The 22,318-nt window shown below is 40.2% G+C and overlaps 2 protein-coding genes across 2 annotated transcripts; one reads left to right on the top strand and one right to left on the bottom strand.

Annotated features, from left to right (window-relative positions):
• Positions 1 to 1,976: 1,976 nt before the first annotated feature.
• Positions 1,977 to 6,000, bottom strand: LOC103697337 (noroxomaritidine/norcraugsodine reductase-like). The gene is made up of 5 exons (XM_039132488.3): positions 5,122 to 6,000; positions 3,873 to 4,080; positions 3,141 to 3,357; positions 2,941 to 3,047; positions 1,977 to 2,320 (listed from the first exon to the last, which is right to left on the bottom strand). The coding sequence occupies exons 1-5, from the start codon at positions 5,289 to 5,291 to the stop codon at positions 2,144 to 2,146; spliced, it is 879 nt and encodes a 292-aa protein (XP_038988416.2). The 5' UTR covers positions 5,292 to 6,000; the 3' UTR covers positions 1,977 to 2,143.
• A 122-nt stretch (positions 6,001 to 6,122) lies between these two features.
• LOC103697345 (noroxomaritidine/norcraugsodine reductase-like) lies at positions 6,123 to 13,010 on the top strand. The gene is made up of 5 exons (XM_008779190.6): positions 6,123 to 7,331; positions 10,886 to 11,093; positions 11,607 to 11,823; positions 11,917 to 12,023; positions 12,667 to 13,010. Exons 1-5 carry the CDS (start codon positions 7,219 to 7,221, stop codon positions 12,841 to 12,843), a joined length of 822 nt encoding a protein of 273 aa, XP_008777412.1. The 5' UTR covers positions 6,123 to 7,218; the 3' UTR covers positions 12,844 to 13,010.
• The last annotated feature ends 9,308 nt before the right edge of the window (positions 13,011 to 22,318 follow it).

Here is a 22,318-nt window from a genome sequence, read left to right as displayed (position 1 = left end):
GAAATTTGAAGGGTCACTCTCCAACCATTTGAGATTCTACTATAACTGATCGAGATCGTAAACAACCATCAAGGAATGTGCTATAATCATCCAGAAATGTGCTGTAACCGCCCTGGGACATTATTATAAGTTTTAACTCTCGGCGTATGTATGAAGCGATGGGGCAGCCATCGGCTAAGATAAAATGGATCGGGTCGGCTTGGGATGGTTGCCGAGTCGAATAGTTATGTGGCCGTGCCGCAAGATTTCATTTGGCGATGTGTGATCTCAAAGGTCGGTTCCTTTTGGTTTGCTCGGCTGGCTGGGCTTTTAGATTGATCGGAGTTGACTTGTTTTATTGGTCAAAGGGTTGTAAAGTGTACCTAGTTACCAAGTCATTCTTCGCCCCAGCCTCTCCCCCTAGCTCCCTCTTTCCCCTGAAGCCTTATGATTGCTTCCTCATCAAAGCCTCCCTCTTCGCCTCCTTTGATGACTTCAATGCCACCACACCACCCGCCGGTTGGCTATGTTGACCCCTCCTCCTTCACCATGCCACACCATGCTCGGCGATGTTGCCGGTGGATACTTCCTCCTTCACCATGCCACATCATGCTCGGCGATGTTGCCGCCATCCACCGCCTCCTCTCCCCTCACCTCTGCCGACTCCATGATCGTCCTTTGCTTTGCCGCCCTCTTTCTCCTCCCCCTCCTCAACTCTGGCCTCCACCTCCCCCCTCCCCCTCTTCCAAGCCTCTTAAAGAGAAGCCCAAGGGGGAGGCGGTGACGTCGAGAGTATGGATGGTGGTCCATGCGGTGGCAACAATGGGGGAGTACGAGGAGCTCTTGAGGGCAATGAAGGAGTGGGGAGTAGATTGATGGATGGGGAGGGGAGAATGGTGCTGCAGAGGCGGCGAAGAGGGGGCATGTGAGACGTGCAAGACGTTGGTGGAGAAGGGGGCTGAGAAGAATGCGAGGAGCAAAGATGGACGTTGTATTAGGCAGCGATAAACGAGGATGCGGAGATGGCGGCGAATCCATTTCCCTTTTTTCTGCTTTTGTTGAGATGGTTAGAATGCTACATGTGGCAGTATATTATTGGCTCAAAATCGAAATAAAAATACATACTTCACATCTACTATTACATTAATTTCAAATCTTATTTAAAAAATAAAAGAAATTACTACTCGACTGCCTATTAATTTGTCACATATGAATATATTTTATATAGGTAAAAATGAACATTAGCGATCAGATTGTATCTCATCATGAGAACAAGCTTCCATTCTTCGAAACAGACTTGACTGGTCAGTGGACCTAGACCTGACCACGGTTCTGGAACTGCCGGTTCCGGTTCCACAAAAACCTAGAACCTTAACCATAACTGAAAATAGTCAGTTCGGTTCTGGTTCTAGAACTGCCGGTTTCGGTTCCGGTTCTAGACAGATCCGGTTCCGGTTCTAAACGGTTTCGATTCCAATTTTTCAACATAAATTATAAAATTTTGAAAAAAATAGATTGTGTAATTAATTTGGAAAAAAAGTATAAATACAAATAGATTGTGTAATTAATACAAAATGATAATTTGTACCTCATTTTGTTATTTACTATCAAAGTAAATTTTAATAATACAACTAGATAACATTATAAAAAATAATAAGTTACATTAAATAAATTTGAAACTAATTTATTTTATTATAAATGAAAAAAAGAAAAAAATTAGGCTTCGGTTCCGGTTCGGTTCCATCAAACCTGGAACCTTAACCGAACCGTATTTCTCAAAGTTCCGGTTCGATTAAGAATTGTGAGACACGGTTCCAGTTCCGGTCCTGTTCTTCCCGGTTCGGTTCCGGTCCGGTTCCCCGGTTAGAACCGAACCGTGGTCAGGTCCAATCGTCCAAGTGGACTCTGCAGTTTGCACGCTGCAAAAACAGTGGGGACTTACCTGCCTTCGAAGGCCGGAGCCAAATAAAGCCAATATCACAACTCAAATATGAGCATTTTGGCCCGGGTCATCAATGCTCTAATTTATTTGAATCCATCAATCCATAACAACAAGCAAACGTAGTCACTCCTAACTCTTATTATTCCCAAGGCTCTAGTAATTGCCTTGGCTCTCCATGACTGAAAACCACCATAACTAGAGAAAGCTTTCTGATAACCTATCCTAAGCATCACCACACACAGTCCGACCGCCATCAACACAAGTAACCTGACCCGTGATATAGGAAGCGGCAGGTAGGCATAGGAACGACACGAGAGATGCCACCTCCTCTGGTTCTCCCACACGCCTCATAGGTATGCGGGAGAGCTCTCTTGCTGTGGCTTCCTTGTCTTCAAGTACCTGCACAAATGCGAAGGATGAGAGATTCCAGCAGAAATTTAGCCCAACGACTTACCCCATGTATTTGCCTTGGCGAAAGATGCAGCGCAAATGACATGAGGTTTGATTGCAACAACTGTGGCCACCACTAATTTCCTATCCATTTTTAGTTGCCAAAAAGAAAAAAAAAGTGCAGCCCTGTAGGGCCACCTTGATGTATGGTACCCACTGCAAAATTCTTCTTCTAGGATACGTAAACCAAACTTACGAATCATTGTATGGTACCCACCGCAAAATTCTTAAAATGATCAATATATCTTAATGCAATGTAATGCAAATGACATAGACAAGACATAGACAAGGAACTTAATTTCTACTGTTGTTATAAAAATGCCTACACAAGTAGCCAGTGATAATTATACTTTCTTTTCGTTTCCTTGATAAACATGACGATCTTTTCCAATATATAGCATGGATTTGCTCGGCTTAGGGGTCTTCTAAACCCCCCATCCGATCCTCTCTGGATGGCTTGGTAGATATACAGAAAATGCAATGCTATAATTAACTAGGTATGCTACACTAGGATATCTTTTTCTTTTTTCGAAGAAAAGGTTCAGGCAACAATGAGAAAGGCCCCTTACAGACTTTACGAGTGGGGTCCGGATGAACCCTGGAACGACACAGTTGACTCGGATATTGTCTTCTATCCACTCACAAGCCAGGTTCTTCGTGAGCTGATTTATTGCTCCTGAACAACATAGCAGATAAGAAAGACATGAAGAGTGGGGGATCCACAGTTACTGATAAGAAAGTCATAAGAAGGGCCTTATCTTAGATTTACCTTTAGTTGCTGCATAAATGGATAAGTTTCCTATGGCTACAACCCCTGCAATTGAGGAGATGAACACGATGCTGCCTGCCCCTGATGCCTTCAGAAGAGGGTGAGCTAGTTGGCTCAGATGGAAAGCTGATTCCAAGTTGGTAGCCATCAGAAAGGAATACTCTTCAGCAGTGAAATCCAGGGCTGGCTTCCCAATGCCCGTCCCTGCATTGTTAACCTGCGTGCGGGCACCACAACTTCGTTATATGGATGGAATGGATTCATACTTCAGTAAATTGTACTCAGAGAGTCAGCTATGGGAATGCTAAACAAGAGATCATCTCAATAAGGCAGCACCCGGCATGAACTTATTTACTGCAGTATTTAGGTTGAAGTCGTACGTTCTAGGTTGCCATCCGACGGACGTAGGCTGGAAGAGCAGGTATCAAGGAATGGTAAAGGTGCAGTAGGTATAAATTAATGAAAAGAAAAAGAAAATTTACGGGTACAGAAACAATAAACGCTAGAAGACTCCTTATCAGAGCCGTGGCCTACCTACATGAAAGAGGAACAAGCTCATACAGGATGTGGAACAACCTGGATGGCCTCATAACTACATCAAATGCTGCAGCCGTTTAGTATGAAACAAGTTTGACGAGCATTAATGGTGTCATAAGAGATTTGTTGCAAGTTTTAGAGATTTACTTTTGTTGTTGTTTTTTTTTTCACAGTTCCATCATTCATTGAACTTACAAGGATATTGAGCTTCCCCTGGAAAATGGAACGGATGTCCTCCATTAGTTTCTCTCTTTCGGTTCGAGAAGAGACATCGCAAACCGATCCGGTAACATGAATGTTCAGACTTTTCCATCGTTCCAGGCATTTGTTGAGCTCTGCTTCAGTCCTGGAACACGTATGTACGGTTGCTCCAAATCCAGCTAATTCTTCAACTATGGCATGCCTGGAATGTCATCAGAAGATCACATTTACATCGGTTGCAGTGGCTAAACAATGTCAGGAAACTTGATGAACTCTCTAGGATCTTCTTTGGTAAGCAATCAAGGAGGTGTAAACCACTATCAGGTGCACCGGTTATAAATGAGCATAAATTTTATAGCGGCAATCCTAAGTTCCTAATATATTCTTCCCTCGAAACCACTTGCAAACTGGAGAAATCTCTATCACCATGGGAGTTTAAAGAGACTAGGCTTTATTCTCTTATACTTTTTGATCGCTGCACCCACACCCGTTGTGTGTGAATCGCCGTTATACCAAAAAAAAAAAAAAAAATTGAAAATAAAGGGACTAAGTTTATAACATTAGAATTTCAAGTAGTTCAAATTTCAGAAAAGTGTAGAAATTATGATGTGAACCATAATTTCAAGCAGGGATTTCTGATATTAAAAAAAGGGGATAATCTGAATGTGATCATTGACAAAGAGACAAGCTTCTTGATCAGGCTGAAAAGAGATGGCAGCAGCAAGAGAATAGAAGGGAGCCGTCTTACACAGAGCGATGGACTTTCAAGCCCACTTCATTGGATGTTGGCAATTTATTTTATCTGTTCACTCTCATTTTTCTGTTCATTTTTTATTGACGAGCAGAACATATATGCTCTGTGTCCTCATGTATCTCTGAGTTTTACCCACTCTAGCATTAAGCTTTCTTTTACTAAGAAAGCAATCATACTATAAACGTTTTAAAAATCTAAAAATGCTTCTTCTAATGAAAAGGCAGCGTGATAAATCATCAGGCAATGAACAAGAAAATTATAGAATCTACCCATTTATGTATAATTTACAACCTCTGTTTTTCTTAACTTCATGATCTACAGATTTAAACTGAATGGAGAGCACCGATTGGACAAGTTGGTAAGAAGCAGACAAGGACATGATAAAGTCATCGGCAAAGATCATCCAGTTCGGAGATTTGGACGAAAACCGAAGGAAAACTACTTGGGTGGCCGACGATGTGGGATAGGATAAGGCAGCAGATTCCTTACCCGATTCCTTTGGTGCCCCCAGTGACCAAAGCTGTGGTTCCATCGAGGGACCATTTCTTCACTCTGTTGCTGGCCCTGCTACTCTCTGCGCCCCCCATGGCTGTCTTCTCTCTTTCCATCAGAAGAAACCCGTTCCTCCTCCGTGACTTCGAGTCCACGCAAGGCTTCATATTAAAAGGAGCTAGCCGCTTAACTCGGTGAGGCAGGTGGCAGATGGCTCTGTTATTATATTCCGAAAATGTTTTGCATTGGTAGCCGCCTTGACGGGGGCAGTGCCGGCAATAATTAATACGGGTAGTTTAATTCCCCACCGTCCGAAAGACGACAGTCGACACTGGTATAACAAAAAATTTCTTGGTCGAACAACTTCATTTAGTTTAATTCATTGTCCTTTAGAGCATTTTATTAAGTTTAAGGCCATGGCCCCTGCGGCTGCTGCAGGCGCTGCTGGCCAGCCGTGGTTGCCGGCAGCCACGACCCGGCCCCCTTTCGAGCACTCAAATGAAAAAAAAGCTCTCCCTTGAGTCGCAGGTGAAGGAAAGAGGAAATGAGAAGAAAAGAATAAGAAGGGAGGCCGGGCCGCTTTCGTAGGTGCCACCGGTCAGGGCTCGGGCCCTCTCTCGCGGCCACCGCGGGTGCCGCAGGTGCCGCCGGCTTCGCGAGAGAAGAAGAAAGGAGGGAAAGCCGGGCTGCTGGCTACTGCCCGACCCCCTCTCGGGCTCTCTCTAGCGGCCGTCACGACCCGACCCCCTTCCGATGCAGCCGGCCTCGCGGAAAAAGAAGAAAGGAGAAAGAAGAAGGAAAGAAGAGAAGAAAAAAAGAAAAGAAAAAAAAAAAAAGAGAGAAGAAAAGCAAAGTAAAAGAAGAAAAGAAAAGAAAAAGAAAGATAAATAAATAATGCATATATATATATATATATATATATATATATATATATATATATATATATATGAATGAATAAATAAATAAATAAATAATTATATAAATAAATATATTTTAATAAAATAAAATAATAAATAAAAAAATAAGTGAGTGGCAAATAATTTTATCTTTGTGATATTGATAGGCGCAGTGGATTTGTCATCATTTCAATTAGTTAAGTAAGCTTGGAACTCAGTTCATATAGTCTCGAATACAGTTAACTCACCATTACAATTAGGTTAGTAAACTTGGTGCACAGATAATATAGCATAGCACACATTTAAGTAAGCTTAGCACGCAATTAATCAATATTGAACACTTAATCTAGCGGTGAAGTCTTTTCCTCCCGCGAGGCCGACGGCGCCGGAAAGGGGCCGGGTCGCGGCGAACGCGGGAGGGGCTGGGCTATGGCCGATGGTGGGACGCGGGAGGGCACCTCCTTCTTCTTCCTCTTCTTCGGCACCTTCCCACCATAGGGGCGGGGGTATTCCCAGTGTGGAAGGGGGCTCGGGAGGAGGCCGGGTCGTGGTCGGTGGCGGCCGCGGCCCGGCCTCCCTTCTTCTCCCTTTTTCTTCTTTGTTCTCCTCCTGCGAGACCGGTGGCGCCGGAAGGAGGCCGAGCCGTTGTGGCCGCGGGAGGACGCCGGGCCTAGCCGGCGGCCAAGGTGCCCAACGATGCATCTCTCGGCCTCACCGTGGAAGAGGTATTTTCGTCGAAGAATCGAAGAGCAGATTCATAGGGGGTATTTTCATCTTATGATAGAATATCGAAATATAGTTGGGCAGGTTGTTAAACAACCAATCAACATGGATTGAAAGTTAGAGTTCGGTTAAAAAATGGACCGGTCATTAGTTACTCCTAATTAATATTATTGTTTGAGGGGAAAATTATGTTCAGAATGGACCGCTTTGGTCGGATATTTTTGTTTTTTATTTTTTTTAACGATACAGTACATGTTCGAAAGCTACACTTGCTCATCGAAAATAAAAAAGAAAGCTTCACTGGATATTTGGAGTCCCATCAATAATAGCCTTACATTATTCGCGGATATAAATTGATGGTGTTGTGGATGGTGTTTTGGGCTCTCTCTGCCACACCGAGTTATGCGGCTAGCTCCTTTTAAATATGAAGCCTTGCGTGGGCTCAAAGTAACGGAGGAAGAACGGGTTTCTTCTGATGGAAAAAGAGAAGACAGCCACCGCAGAGAGTAGCAGGGCCAGCAGCAGAGTGAAGAAATGGTCCCTCGATGGAACCACAGCTTTGGTCACTGGGGGCACCAAAGGAATCGGGTAACGAATCTGCTGCCTTATCCTCCTATCCCACATTTTTTTTTTTTTGATGAAAACACCCGGCCTTTACTGGAGAAAGGAGGTTTACAGAAACTATTTATAAAAAAGATTTGTAAGAAATAAAAACACAGAAGAGCAATAAAATTTTTTTTATAAAAGATAGCGGTTTATAAATAGACCGGTTAAACTATTCAACAAGTTGAACAATCTCATAAGTGGTTTGAAGAATCTCTGTATCTTCAATATGTAACTATACAAGTTTTGTATCCTAATATGAGTCGGTCTTTTTCTAAAAAGATAGATCAATGTCTTTCAACGTGCGGCACCAATGTTGCGAGGTTATTTCAAAGTTTGAGATGAGCATCAAGCAGCTTCTGTGAACACAAATGCTTCTAGTTGAAGAAGGTTGATAAGATTTTCTGCAAAACAATAGATAGAACTTGATTTTTTTAAGAATATCTGACCATTTTGCTTCTTCCAGTTTTTCCAATAGATAGCAGCAATCAACTGACCCACAGTTTTTCTCATTGGTTGTTGGAATTTTTCGTTTCTCCATTTGGTCTCCAGATCACTAATACTAGCAGGCCATCCTCTTAAGTTTAGCTGCATTTTAATTATCGTCCATAAACTACGAACAAATGGGCACATAATTAGTAGATGGAAGATCATTTCGGCTCTTCTTCCACAGCGCACCCATTTATCACTAACTTGTCATCCTTTCTTAGCAAGAATCTCTTTTGTATGCAGTTGAATTCTAAACGCAAGCCATATAAAATTTTTTACTTTTTTTGGTAAAGCCGCCTTCTACAGGCTCTTATAAAAAGGATAGCAAAGGCCACCATTATTAAGAAATTTGTAGAAAGAGTTTACTGTAAAACAATCTCTTTGTGAGAGTTTCCACCAAGGGGAGTCATTGCTCTGCAAAAATATCCAATCCCATTTTGCAAGAAATGCCAGGTTCATTTGCTCAATATTTTTTATCCCCAGCCCTCCTTGTTTCTTGGACTTACAAACCAAATCCCAATTCACCAAGCAATGGAAGCCACTAACTTTGTCCACTCCTTTCTAAAGGAAAGCACAACACATCTGATCAATTTTGTTAATAACCTATTTTAGCAATCTAAACACCGACATATAGTAAGAAGGGAGAGCTGACATCATGCTATTAATAAGGGTAGGCCTACCTCCCAACGAGAGAAATCTCCCTTTCCAAGCAGCCAATCTCCTATTGATCTTCTCTAGCAGTGCAAACTAACATTGTCTTGTAAGTCTCTTGTCAAATAGTGGCAGTCCTAAATAAGTAAAATATATGGTTCTTTTCTTGCAATTCATCAAAGCAGCCATCACATCAAATTTCTCTCCATACATATTAAGGCCGATAATGGAGCTTTTATAGAAATTTATTCTTAACCCCAAAGCCCCTTCAAAGGATAGGAGTATGGCTTTTACTGCAACAATACTTCGCGGCACATAAGAGCAGAGTGTCGTCAACAAATTGAAGGCTTTTAATGGTGTGAAAGACATCAATTTCTCTAATTTCTTCAACTAGCCCTATAGATCCTTCCTATTTAAGAAGCCTCGCCAAAACATCAGTAGCAAAGATAAATAGGAAAGGAGATAAGGGATCACCTTATCGAAGACCTTTGCAACATTTGATCCAATGGTTTACCGTTCACAAGGAGAGCCACCCAAGTAGTTTTCCTTCGGTTTTCATCCAAATCTCTGAACTGTATGATCTTTGCCGATGACTTTAACATGTGTTTGTCTGCTTGTTACCAACTTGTCCAATCAGTACCCTTAATTCAGTTTAAATATGTAGATCATGAAGTTAAGAAAAACAGAGGCTGCAAATGATACATAAATGGGTAGATTCTATAATTTTCTTGTTCATTGCCTGATGATTTATCATGCTGCTTTCTCATTAGAAGAAGCATTTTTAGATTTTTAAAAAGTTTATAGTATGAAAGAAAGCTTAATGCTAGAGTGGGTAAAACTCAGAGATAAATGAGGACACAGAGCATAGATGCTCTGTTCATCAATAAAAAGTAAACAAAAAAATGAGAGTGAACAGATAAAATAAATTGCCAGCATCCATTGAAGGGGGCTTGAAAGATAGTCCATCGCTATGTATAAGACAACTCTTTCTTTTTGTTTTTGGGTATATTAGCGGCTCACACTAATCTCGTATGAGCATTACCATGAGAGTCCAGAGAGAGGATACACCCTAGGGAGGAATAGATATATAGCGAGTCCAGAAAATCTCACTGGATTGGTGAGCAGCAAAGGAGACGACCTAATCTGCAGCTCTGTTCGTCTCCCAATAGACATGTGCAACCTAAAAGGCATCACACTCCCCCGATAGCTTCCGGATGTCGATTAAAAGGGGATGGTCTGCCTCTCTCGACCCCATCTGTAGAATTCGCTCAATGATCTCCACTGAATCATCCTCTAGGATGATGCTCCGTGCTCGAACACCCGCTTGGCATAGAAGATCTACTCCCGCACCGCTCTAAGTTCTACTCCAGGGACACATGCCTCAAAAGTATGCCGTCCCTCCATAGCTATCAGCTTAAAGTAGTGGTCCCTGATCACAAATGCAACACCTGTATAATCGCCGCACTCTGGCAGACTACCATCAAAACAACTCTTTGCTATTTTCTTGCTGCTGCCGTTTCTTTTCAGCTAGATCAAGAAGCTTGTCTCTTTTCAATGATCACATTCAGATCATCCCGTCTTTTTCTTCTAGGTTGCAGAAGTTTCTGAATCAAAAATTCTGAATCTTTGCTATTTTTCTTTTTGTTAATTGCAGGGTACCTTAACTTGCTGTGTCTTTTCTATACATATTCTTGTACATAATTTTTATCTTAACAATAATGATGGGCGGTATCTTGCCTCCCTCATCCCTTTTTTAAAAACTAACAAAAAAAAAGAATAGATTAAATAAATAACTGGAAATTTAGTGCTAAATTGGAGAGCAAAAATTCCTAATCTTGCTGGTCTATACCATCTAGGCAAAGTAGATGTCTGATAGGTAAATTCAATAAACAGGGTATTACTTCTTGATACTATTTGTTTGGAAAAAAAATATAGAATAATAATGTCAGGCATAGTCTGTAGCTTATATGGAATATATATCTTTTTCTACCAAAACAGAATGTGAACGTATGAAAGGATTATAGTTGTTTTTCCAAACACTTAAGTTTCTCTTTTTTCAATATCAGAAATCCCCTGTTTGAAATTATAGTTCACATCATAATTTCTACACTTCTCTGAAATTTGAACTACTTGAAATTCTAATTTTATAAACCTAGTCTCTTAAAACTCACATAGTGATAAGAGATTTCTCCAGTTTGCAAGTGGTTTAGAGAGACGAATATATTAGGAACTTAGGATTACCACTATAGAATTTATGTTCATTTATAACCAGTGCACCCGATAGTGGTTTACACATCCATGATTGCTCGTCAAAGAAGATCCTACAGAGTTCATCAAGTTGCCTGACATTGTTTAGCCACCGCAACCGATGTAAATGTGATCTTCTGATGACATTCCAGGCATGCCATAGTTGAAGAATTAGCTGGATTTGGAGCAACTGTACATACATGTTCCAGGACTGAAGCAGAGCTCAATAAATGCCTGGAACGATGGAAAAGTCTGAACATTCATGTTACCGGATCGGTTTGCGATGTCTCTTCTCGAGCCGAAAGAGAGAAACTAATGGAGGACGTCCGTTCCATTTTCCAGGGGAAGCTCAATATCCTTGTAAGTTCAATGAATGATGGAACTGTGAAAAAAAAAAAAAAAGAACAACAAAAGTAAATCTCTAGAACTTGCAACAAATCTCTTATGACACCATTAATGCTCATCAAACTTGTTTCATACCAAACGGTTGCAGCATTTGATGCGGTTATGAGGCCATCCAGGTTGTTGCACATCCTGTATGAGCTTGTTCCTCTTTCATGTAGGTAGGCCACGGCTCTGACAGGGAGTCTTCTAGCGTTTATTGTTTCTGTACCCGTAAATTTTCTTTTCATTAATTTCTACCTACTGCACCTTTACCATTCCTTGATACCTGCTCTTCCAGCCGACGTCCGTCGGATGGCAACCTAGAACGTACGACTTCAACCTAAATACCGTAGTAAATAAGTTCATGCCGGGTGCTGCCTTATTGAGATGATCTCTTGTTTAGCATTCCCACAGCTGACTCCTGAGTGCAATTTACTGAAGTATGAATCCATTCCATCCATATAACGAAGTTGTGGTGCCCGCACGTAGGTTAACAATGCAGGGACGGCCATTGGGAAGCCAGTTGTGGATTTCACTGCTGAAGAGTATTCCTTTCTCATGGCTACCAACTTGGAATCAGCTTTCCATCTGAGCCAACTAGCTCACCCTCTTCTGAAGGCATCGGGGGCAGGCAGCATCGTGTTCATCTCCTCAATTGCAGGGGTTGTAGCCATACGAAATTTTTCCATTCATGCAGCAACTAAAGGTAAATTTAAGATAAGGCCTATCTTCTGACTTTCTTATCAGTAACTGTGGATCCCCAACTCTTCATGGCTTTCTTATCTGCTATGTTGTTCAGGAGCAATGAATCAGCTCACGAAGAACCTGGCTTGTGAGTGGATAGAAGACAATATCCGAGTCAACTGTGTTGCTCCAGGGTTCATCCGGACCCCACTCGTAAAGTCTGTAAGGGGCCTTTCTCATTGTTGCCTGAACCTCTTCTTCGAAAAAAGAAAAAGATACCCTAGTGTAGCATACCTAGTTAATTATAGCATTGCACTTTCTGTATATCTACCAAGCCATTCAGAGAGGATCGGATGGGGGGTTTAGAAGACCCCTAAGCCGAGCAAATCCATGCTATATATTGGAGAAGATCGTCATGTTCTCAAGGAAACGAAAAGAAAGTACAACAATCACTGGCTACTTGTGTAGGCATTTTTATAACAACAGTAGAAATTAAGTTCCTTGTTCATGTCTCGTCTATGCCATTTGCATTGCATTACACTAAGATATATTGATTATTTTAAGAATTTTGCAGTGGGTACCATACAATGATTGGTAAGTTTGGTTTATGTATCTTAGAAGAAGTTATTGGGATCAGTCCAACCACAAATGGACTATGCCCACAGGAGGACATCAAGGTGGCCCTACAGGGCTGCACTTTTTTTTCTTTTTAGCAACTAAAAATGGAGAGGAAATTTGTGGTGGCCACCGTTGTTGCAATCAAACCTCATTTCATTTGCGCTGCATCTTTCGCCAAGACAAACACATGTGGTAAGTCGTTGGGCTAAATTTCTGCTGGAATTTCTCATCCTTCGCATTTGTGCAGGTACTTGAAGACAAGCAAGCCACAGCAAGACAGGTCTCCCGCATACCTATGAGGCGTGTCGCAGAACCAGAGGAGGTGGCATCTCTCGTGGCGTTCCTATGCCTACCTGCCGCTTCCTATATCACGGGTCAGGTTATTTGTGTTGATGGCGGTCGGACTGTGAGTAGTGATGCTTAGGATAGGTTATCAGAAAGCTTTCTTTAGTTATGGTGGTCTTCAGTCATGGAGAGCCAAGGCAATTAATAAAGCCTTGAGAATAATAAGAGTTAAGAGTGACTACGTTTGGTTGTTGTTATGCATTGATGGATCCAAATATATTAGTGCATTGATGGCCTGGGCCAAAATGCTAATATTTGAGTTGTGATATTGGCTTTATTTGGCTTCGGCCTCCGAAGGCAGGTATAAACCGGGGGCGACCCGCTGCATTGACGGCCAGGGCTCTAGTGTTTGGAAGAATGGAAGCAGTGGATTCTCCGTTTTGGGTCCACTGCACCAGTCAAGCCTGTTTTGTTAAAGGCCCATCCATATACTTCAAACCAGCTTGTTCTCATGATAAGATACAATTTGATCGCTGACGTACATTCTTACCTATATAAACTATATTCATATGTGACAAATTAATGGGTAGTCAAGTAGTATTTTTTTTAGTATTTTAAATTAGATTTAAAATTATTGTAATAGTAGATGTGAAGTATGTATTTTTATTTTGGTTTTGAGCCAAATAAATGAGCCTAAGTTCGGTTCAGCTAGGCAAATCTCAAGCTTGCATGGATGGCTCTATCTACTACTTTGGGAGTTGGGACACAACAGAAGCTGCTCCTAGTCTGCCGCTACTCAAAGCCCATAGTTTTAGAGTGGGAGTATAAGATCCGAACTCGCCATGTTGGTCTTTGGGTTGCATGTGCGGTGCACGTGAGGGCAACAGGAGTCTTCTTCCTCATCGCGATGAGATTGGGAGTTTATTGTGATCCTGTAACCGACCGGATAAGGCCTGGATTAACTATTTAAAGTCTCTCTTCCTTCTTTTTCGAGTTCACCCGAGATTGAGCCACCGATCCCGAGCTCCTTCTCCGGCCTTCTTCCTCAATTTGTCGCCGGAAGGAGCTGCAAGAATCCCTCACCGGATTGAGATATGTACTCCTCTTCTTCTTCTTCTTCTTCTTCTCTCTCTCTCTCTTGATGTTGAAGCATAGACTTACCTTATCTTGGGATGGCGAATTGTCAGAAAATTGCCCGAAACAGGAGAACCCTATTTCGGTCTGTTTTTCCTCGCCGTCAGCACCATGTTCCTTCGAGTTCGCCACCGTCGGATACTGAGGTTGGCCGAGCCTGCCTTGCCTCCTCTTGCCATCATCGGGGTTGGCCACCACGGCTGCCCCTTGGATGTGATCAAAGAGGAAAGAAAGAGACGAACTCCCTCTATTTTGGAGAAGAAGAGAGAGTTTCTCTCTTCTTTCTCTCTTCTCTCTCCTCTCTCTCTTTCTCTTTTCTCTCTCTTATTGGACTTTCTCTTCCTACTCTTTTTAGGGTAGTTGGACCCAGTAGAGACTTTTCATAGTGATTTTGAATTGACCCTGGTGATGGGTCTTGATCTCGGATTATCGGGCGGCGTGTCAGCCCCCACCCTGGCCTTTGCCAAACACTATTAGATTTGATTGCCCTGATCTTTGTTGAACTATCTATCTGAGTCCGAGCATAATTCAATGAAGTTCACTTTGACCAAACCAACCGAGGTGTCGGGAACTCCCGCTTGGTCAGCCCTATTAAGTGTTAGAATTTAAGTTTTTTATATAATTATGATGATATTTTAAGAAAAAAATAATTTTTGGATATTAGGGTACGCCTGAGAAAAAATTTTAAAATTAATTGGATCTGTTAGTTAGATTGTGTTCGCAAGGTAAGTAATATTTCACTTTTTCTAAATTTATTGAAAATTATTAAATTATTATATTTATGTCTTTTGAGCGGTATTATTCATGATGCATGAATTTGATAGATAGTATCTTATTACAAAAAATATTATTTTAGAATATTATGATGGTATAAGATTTTATTAGAGATATGATTGATTAATTTTGACACCACATAATTTTAGAACTGAAATATGAAATCTAAAACTATTTGAATTTCGTCCTGGCTATGTTGAGGACCCCGCCAATGGAGGCTAATACGTTGGCACATGATTTGTCTTGAAGATTGTGTCCAAAATGATTAGCGACATACCACCAGCAGACCAGCAATCTTGAAGGACTTTATTACAAGATGACGCGCAGCTCACCACAAGAAGATTAGTCGGTGTTATGACCCTACCACAGGATGATGTGGTCATAGCTCAGGATTGATAAGATGAATTGAATATTTGATAGAATTTGAATCCATGACTGAAATTTAATATTTTAAGAAAGATTTGATTCGTATATTAGTACTGCATATATGCTTATTTTCTACAAATTATTGTTTATTTGATTGCCTGATTTTGTTTAGTTAAAATGATCCTTACTTACTGGGCAGTCTAACTCATGATGTGATTCCCTCTTTTTTTTTTTTTTTTTTTTTTTTACAGATTTAGAGAACTAGCCTCATCAAGGTTTTCAATATGGGTGATTAGCAGAATTTTGGTACAGATTATCTTAGATTAGAGTTCATTTAAATTGATGTGTTATCTTAGAATAATATTAGAATTGTTAGACATTTAAATGTTGAGTTAGCTATTGAAATAAAAATTTGTATATTATCATTTATGGTTGTTTCGTTGCATGTTTATGATATCATGTTGAGATGTCGTGCGTGCTTGTGGGGAGGATTCTCTATGAGTATGCGGCGATGGTCACGACCCCCGATTCGCAAACTCGGATCAGGGGTGTGACACGTATGGTAAAGTAGATTCGAGATTGGTCATCACCATCAGTGTGCAATCTGTTGTAACGACCCTATGTGTTGCATGAAACCTTGCTCTAAACCGACCAAGCATTATTGTTGGTGCATAGCTTCAAGTTGCTTTATGATCTGTGCTTGCTCATGATGGGAAAGGCATTGGATGGATTTGCACGTCGTGTTGGAATAGCAGTGGACCAAACTTGGGATCTAGTTCCCTTCTGACTTCCTCTTAAGTATTTATTGTCTCCTTGATGTACTTTGATACCCAAGTGAGGCTCTTGGAAGGGGAGAAACTGAATCTAGAGTTCTTTCATGCTTGAGTAAATGAAAAACAGTGTAGTTACAGACAATTATCCATGCCTAACGTAGCTGATGTTGAATGCATTTGCAGCCAAAATGCGCAAAATCCGGTTGAATCAAATCCCCTCGCCGAAGTAGGAAATCACCTCCAAGCGCGTGGCCCGCCGCGCAATCAGCTGCTTGATTTCCTTCCACCTACTCGAATCAAAGATTCGGGCTTTGACTTGAGCTAGGGGACCTCGAAGGCGTTGATGGGAGCCCATGGGCTGCTTCTAGGAGGCCCATGTCGTGTACTAAAACAGGCCCGAGTCGGATACAAGGCGCCAGCTCAAGCAATGTTAATTATAAGGGAATGGATTTGCCCACATTTGATTGAAACTTGAACTGAGTTTCGTTATAAAATTCCATGGTTTCATCTCTTAGTGAATGCTATGTTAAGAAATGTCTAAAGGAAAATTCAACAACACCAGTTATTTGATGACCTGCAAGCATATTTTGGTAGTGAATATTACAAAGTGCTCAATAGAAATTGGTATTTTCTTTCTTTTTAAACCAACCCTCCCACGCATTAAACACCCACCGTCCATCCCACGTTTCATTGATCAATGAAACGAGAGAGCAAGACAGCAAACCGTAAAAAAATCAAAGGAGAAGTGAGGAAAGGTTGTGGGGAGCCTGACGAGGCCAAGCATCGGGCCTGGTCCAAAGAACAAAAGCCAGTCCAAAATTCTTTTGAGAAAGAAAGTTTCTGGCTGACAATGTCGTCTAACCAGCATGCTCATAGGTGCCGTTTGAGTGTCTGATCTGTCATCCTAAGAAACAGAATCTTCTATAGTGCGGCTTTTGTATTGTAGAGTCGTGTACTATTATGGATAGCTATCATATCATCCATCTCGGAGACGAATGACTCTTCTTCATCATCATGATGTGTTATGTGCATCATTTATATTTCAGAAATGAATGAGAGTGGGCTGTCTCCAAGGTGGATGATGTAGTAGCTATCCGCGGTAGCGATATTCCGAACCCGCCTTCTAAAAGCACCATATCCAATGATCCATGATGTACAGCGACATGATTATGTCCATCACTTTTCTTTACCGATCCTTGAGATTGACACCATCATAAGTTGCATGGCTTCACGAGGGCAACATAAACATAGATTCATAGCTTCCAGGGATCATGTATGCCTGCAGGCATACAAGGAAGGTAGCCCTAAATGTCCTCCTTTTGATCACCCAGGAGACAGCCAGCGGCAGTTTATCAAAGGCAAAGAAGTTGACCCAATCTAAGATTAGATACGAGCTGAGTTGTTTATGAGGCAATACTGCAAGAGCTAGCAAACGATATAACATGGTGGCATTTAATGGTTTAGGGCCTAATGTAGGCATTGATGACTTCCATTACACCACAAAATTTGAGACCATAGGAGGAAGCCGGCCTACCCATTTCATTAAAAAGAAAAAAGTAGTTCGAGCGCTTTAATGGAGCAATGACCAAAAACCGTATCCAGATTCCAGAGTTTGGTACCATAGCATCTAGACCTACGTATCAGAAGAATTCAGTATGAAGCTTGTGGAAGGCCTCTAGATTTGACGCAACCAACACTATGGCACTGAAAAACGCAAGGCCTTTGACCAAGTAAATACAAGTGAAGCATTCCACCCGGTCGGTCACCTGGGGCAAGTCTACCTTCAGGCTTTAAATCTCCGAGCTGGGTTTTGGAGCCTTTCCCAGAAGTCTACATCGACTTATCTATACAAGTGACCACACACTTGACCATTTAGGAATTAGGTATCGTTCAGATTACAATCCATCTTAGAACAGTAGCTCTAGATCCAGTTCGCCAAAAGTCAGAAAGCATGCTGAAGGTCTTAGATTTACTTGATCTTTCTTCTGAACTTTTTGGAAAAAAATGGTAGGGTCAAAACAATCCGACCATTTGATATAAACATGCTTCGTAGAATTTGGAGTTCAGCCGACTACTTGCATTAGAATGCATCAAAGTTTTAAAAGCTTCATCAGGAAAATCCAATATTTTAGTTCAGAATCTAGCCAAAGATCATAATGAAAGATTCTTCCAATATAATACTCTGGGTTCCTTGTTGTTATTGGAATGTTTCCACACATCACAAGTGGCAAAAACCTCCCTTCATGACGTATAACACAATCAATCAAATGTGTTTCACAATTAGTCAATGATAGACTCATATAATTAACTAGGAATGGATGACTGCCCCAGCAGTCATAGTCATCAACTAGTAGCCAATTCTGATCCGATCAGGAAGAAGAAAGATTTTCTTCAACCTGTTCTACTAAAATCTCTCAGAAGATAACTAAAAATAGACAGAAGAATTTTGAAAGTAAAACTTAATTTCCTTTTTCTTTCATTAATGTTAAAAAAAATATGAGGTACATAATCACGAGGTCCCCCCTACACAATTTGGGTTGGATTTATCTATCTAACCTTAGTAGAATTTTTTCCTAAAATAGACATATCTAGTATAAATCTTCTAGAAAAAATTAAAAATCTTAAGGAGGTAGATCTCGACTTTTATATTAATTTTGTCTTATGTCGTTTTGCCTGATTCTTCTTGGATAAAGAGCTACACCCATTCAAAGTCTTACCTAAAAAGAAAACTTTTAATTTGACTGGCCCGTTTTAGACCTCAAATGATGGAATTCTAGGAGCTCGGTCCGGTCTTTCTCGTAGTAGCCAAAGTAGTTCATATCAACCTGGAGATCCTTCTAGATCAAATTCCTTTGGTAGCTTGGTGGCATGCAACATCAATATAAAAGCTTCATGTGACAACTGAGTTCCAGTTTGCATCAAGCGATTGATGAATGATTTAAGTATGTCCACCAGTTGCATTAGAACAAATAGATCCCCCAAGAAGGAGGTTGCCCTCTCCATTGGAACTATGAAGTCACGGAGCTAATCCCAGCTTACTCTTTGGAAGAAAACTATGAGGAAAAGAATGCCCGTTTGTGGAGCCATGTTTGCTAGGTTGATACATGTGAATGCGCTGACCTCTTCTCCTTCATTACTTCTATTCGATTGCCGGTTGTCCCAGTAGCTATCAGTATCAAAGCATCACATCTTCACCAAGGGCTGAAATTGGACTCTTTCTAGCTGTGATTATAATGAAAATGGCTGTTCTGTTCGAGCAAGAGATCAGACTCATAAGAAGACAAGCAAGTTTAGATCTATCATGAGGAAATTCTTCGGAGGAAATTTGAACGGGATCATAAGTTATTTATAGAATCTATTAGGAGAAATATTAGACATCTCGGCCTCGGGCCAGACCTATCCTTTTTATCTTAGATATAAGCCGAGGAGAACAATCTAACCGACGTGAGCTCCTCGGCCCTGGCCGAGAAATCAATTAGCCAAGAGGCTATCAACCGAAGAGACTAATCAGCACATGTCGATAAAGACTGACAGTCTCAACATCCGACAGCTCTGGCAGCCCGCAGTCATGGCAGCGCCACGGCCTACGCCCTACTAGCTTTGTCCACTGCCCACATTGTAAATTCGACTGTTATTTGGCCATCGTTGTACGCTACGTCAAGCCAAGTAACAACAAAATGGACTCCTCTATATAAAGAGATAGTTCGGGGGACTTCAGGTACGCATGCAATATTGCTCACATAAACCACACTCCGCCGAAATTCTCTTCCTTCTATGTTGTTGCCTCATTATTTTGACTTAGGCATCGGAGATCTTCTATCAGAAACTCTCCAGCAAGCGAACTTTTTACATGCTACATCTATAAGAGATCCATCCTCTGTACCTTCGCAAGCCTACTTAGCTCGTCTCCAACTAATCTCAAAGTCGTCTGAGCTGTACTCCTATCTCAGCTCGGATTCGGCAGCAACAGAATCCATCAAAGCAACCTATGGAGATTGAGAGGTTAACAGTGGGTTGGAACATCGCAACCAAGCACGGCAATCATGGGTCACCAAATCATCAAATGTAATATATACTCAAAAATTATTATTTCTAGTTTTACTTCGGCACATTTCTTTTAATCCTTGGTCATCCATTTTTTTCAAATTTAAGAATATGGATCTCTTTTTTAAGCTTAGATGGTAACCTATTATACCTCGTTGTTACCAATTAAAAGAAGTACGTGCAAGCTTTTATAATCTCGTGCCAAATCAAAATCCCAATCTACATCAAATTGCTGCAAGTGGTATTCTCTCATTGAAAATGCTATGGTCATTAACTTCACATGAAGAGTTCTTTAGACTCACTATTACTGACTTGGCAGCTTAGCACTTTAACACCTCGTTAGCTGGCGGCAACTCCTGCGAATTACACCAAATTCTTACGTAGAGGTTTTTAGGATTTGTTTGGTTGATTAGAAAATGAAAGTATAAATATTTTATAGGAAAGAATCTTCTTTTCTATTGTTTGCGGTAAAAAGAATATTCAGAAAAATAAAAAATCAAAGAGAAAATATGGGCCAAATTTTTTTTTTTTAGGAAGTACATTTTTTTTTTCAAAAGATAGTGATATTGAGAGAAAATGAAATGTGAAAAGTAAATTAATATAATTTAATCATATCTTAACCACTTCTTCAACAATTTTAATAATTTTTTAGTGTAAGCAAACATAAAAATTAAATATTCTTTCTTTCTTTCTTTCTTTCTTTTTGCTGATTTATCTTTTTTTATTATTTTTTTTTTGGCAATCAAACAGAGTCTTAATGTGGTCCTCCCATGACTCGTACAAGTTTTTTTTTTTTTTTATTTGATGAAAATGACTCACGAAAGGTATATTATGTATGCGGAAAACTACAGCGTTACTGTTTGAAAAGGCAGTATCAATAATAAAAGATGAAGTCCTCGGGGAGCACTCTACTTTGTCATAATGCCAGCAAATGGGAGCAATCATGTCTTGACTAAAATGATATAAAATGCATGCATAATAAATTAAAAACATCAAGAAGTACTCCCTAATTAAGCGTAATCTGTCTATATTTGGCCAGAAACTTCCTGATCTAGTTTTACTTGTAGATGAACTCAAGATTTGCTCAAAAGAATTCGAGATTAGATAAACTCAAGCATTAGGGAATCACTGGAGCCTTTGCCAAGAGCTCCCAAAATTAAAGTAAAATAATTGGCTACAAAAGAAAAGATTCTTGTATGGCTGCAAGGGAATCTTGCAACCAGATAGCAAACTGTAATTTTCTGATATTAGTAGCGTGGTAACACAATATAACTATGTTGCTAAATTGCTGAGAAGCATCATTCATTACTTTTATTTTTCTTTTTACAATGGATTTATTGAGAAGTGCAAACACCACCAAATTGCATTATATACATAGGACTCACGCGAAGAGGAAAAGTATGACCAACAGAGTTATTTTTGTAGAATATGAAAAAGTCCAATTCCTACCCGCTGGAAATTGAGATAATATTTTTTTTTCAAAATGCACTTAAGCTTTTAGATAAAATGAGGTAACATCTTTTCCTTTATCAAGGGTATAATAGATACCTTATACAACTTTTCTAAAAAAGTATATGCTCAACTAAACATAAGCCACTTTAGAATTTTTCATGGTTAACCAAATATACAAAAACCACTTTATCAAGTGTTATATAATGATGTATCAGCTTTTCAGAAAAAAATATTTCACTAAGAAAAAATTCTTCCGATGAGCCAAACGAGTCCATAGCAATCAAAAACCATTTAATTTGAATCAGATTTTGGAAATCTTGTGCTAAAGGTGGTCCTTCAAAAAAGGCATATTTACACCTTTTCTTAAAAAACAAAAATCTGTGGCTTTCCTAGTAAAGGGAAAATTAGCTAGCATTGGAGCCTAAAAAGTGCCATCGAATATGGTCATGCATATAAGCACGAGCATCATAGGAAAAATATTAGAAGTTATAATATGCATTATAATGTGGTTCCAAGAAACAAATTTTTGGTGCAAGGGACTAAGGGAGGGAGACCCACCAGTATCCTAATTATCTGGGCCCAAACATTATGACGATGCATCACTGAAGACTTGAACACAGAACAACTATGTCTCGTGATAAATAAAAGGTTAAAAAATAGATACAAATGAGATGCAAATTTATGAAATGAGCTCATCAAGTTCATGAAACTTGTCAAATGATGGAATATATGTGAAGCTACTCATGTCATACCCCGAATCCATCACCTGGATGAACCACTTGACATGATACGGTAAGACCCTAAGAGAATATGCAAGGCATGTTGGAACAATTTTCGCAACTTATCATTTCTGACATAACAAGTCACGCTACAAAATCGGGACATAACACGGCTATGCTATCGAGGGGTACAACCCATGATCACATAAAGTCAACATTACATTTAGCTTTTAAATCTATCTCAAATAAAATATAATAAATAGGAATCCAAATTCATCATCCATTAAATAAAACTAATACTAGTTCTGAGCGTTTAAATCCAAACATAAATATCAAAGCCATAATCCTCAAT

This window comes from Phoenix dactylifera, chromosome 14, assembly GCF_051530095.1.
Source record: "Phoenix dactylifera cultivar Ajwa chromosome 14, Ajwa_hap1_PhDact_Kaust_v1.1, whole genome shotgun sequence".
Taxonomy (NCBI): Eukaryota; Viridiplantae; Streptophyta; class Magnoliopsida; order Arecales; family Arecaceae; genus Phoenix; species Phoenix dactylifera.
The sequence above is the reverse complement of the archived record's forward strand: the minus strand, read 5'-3'. Positions and strand labels throughout refer to the sequence as shown.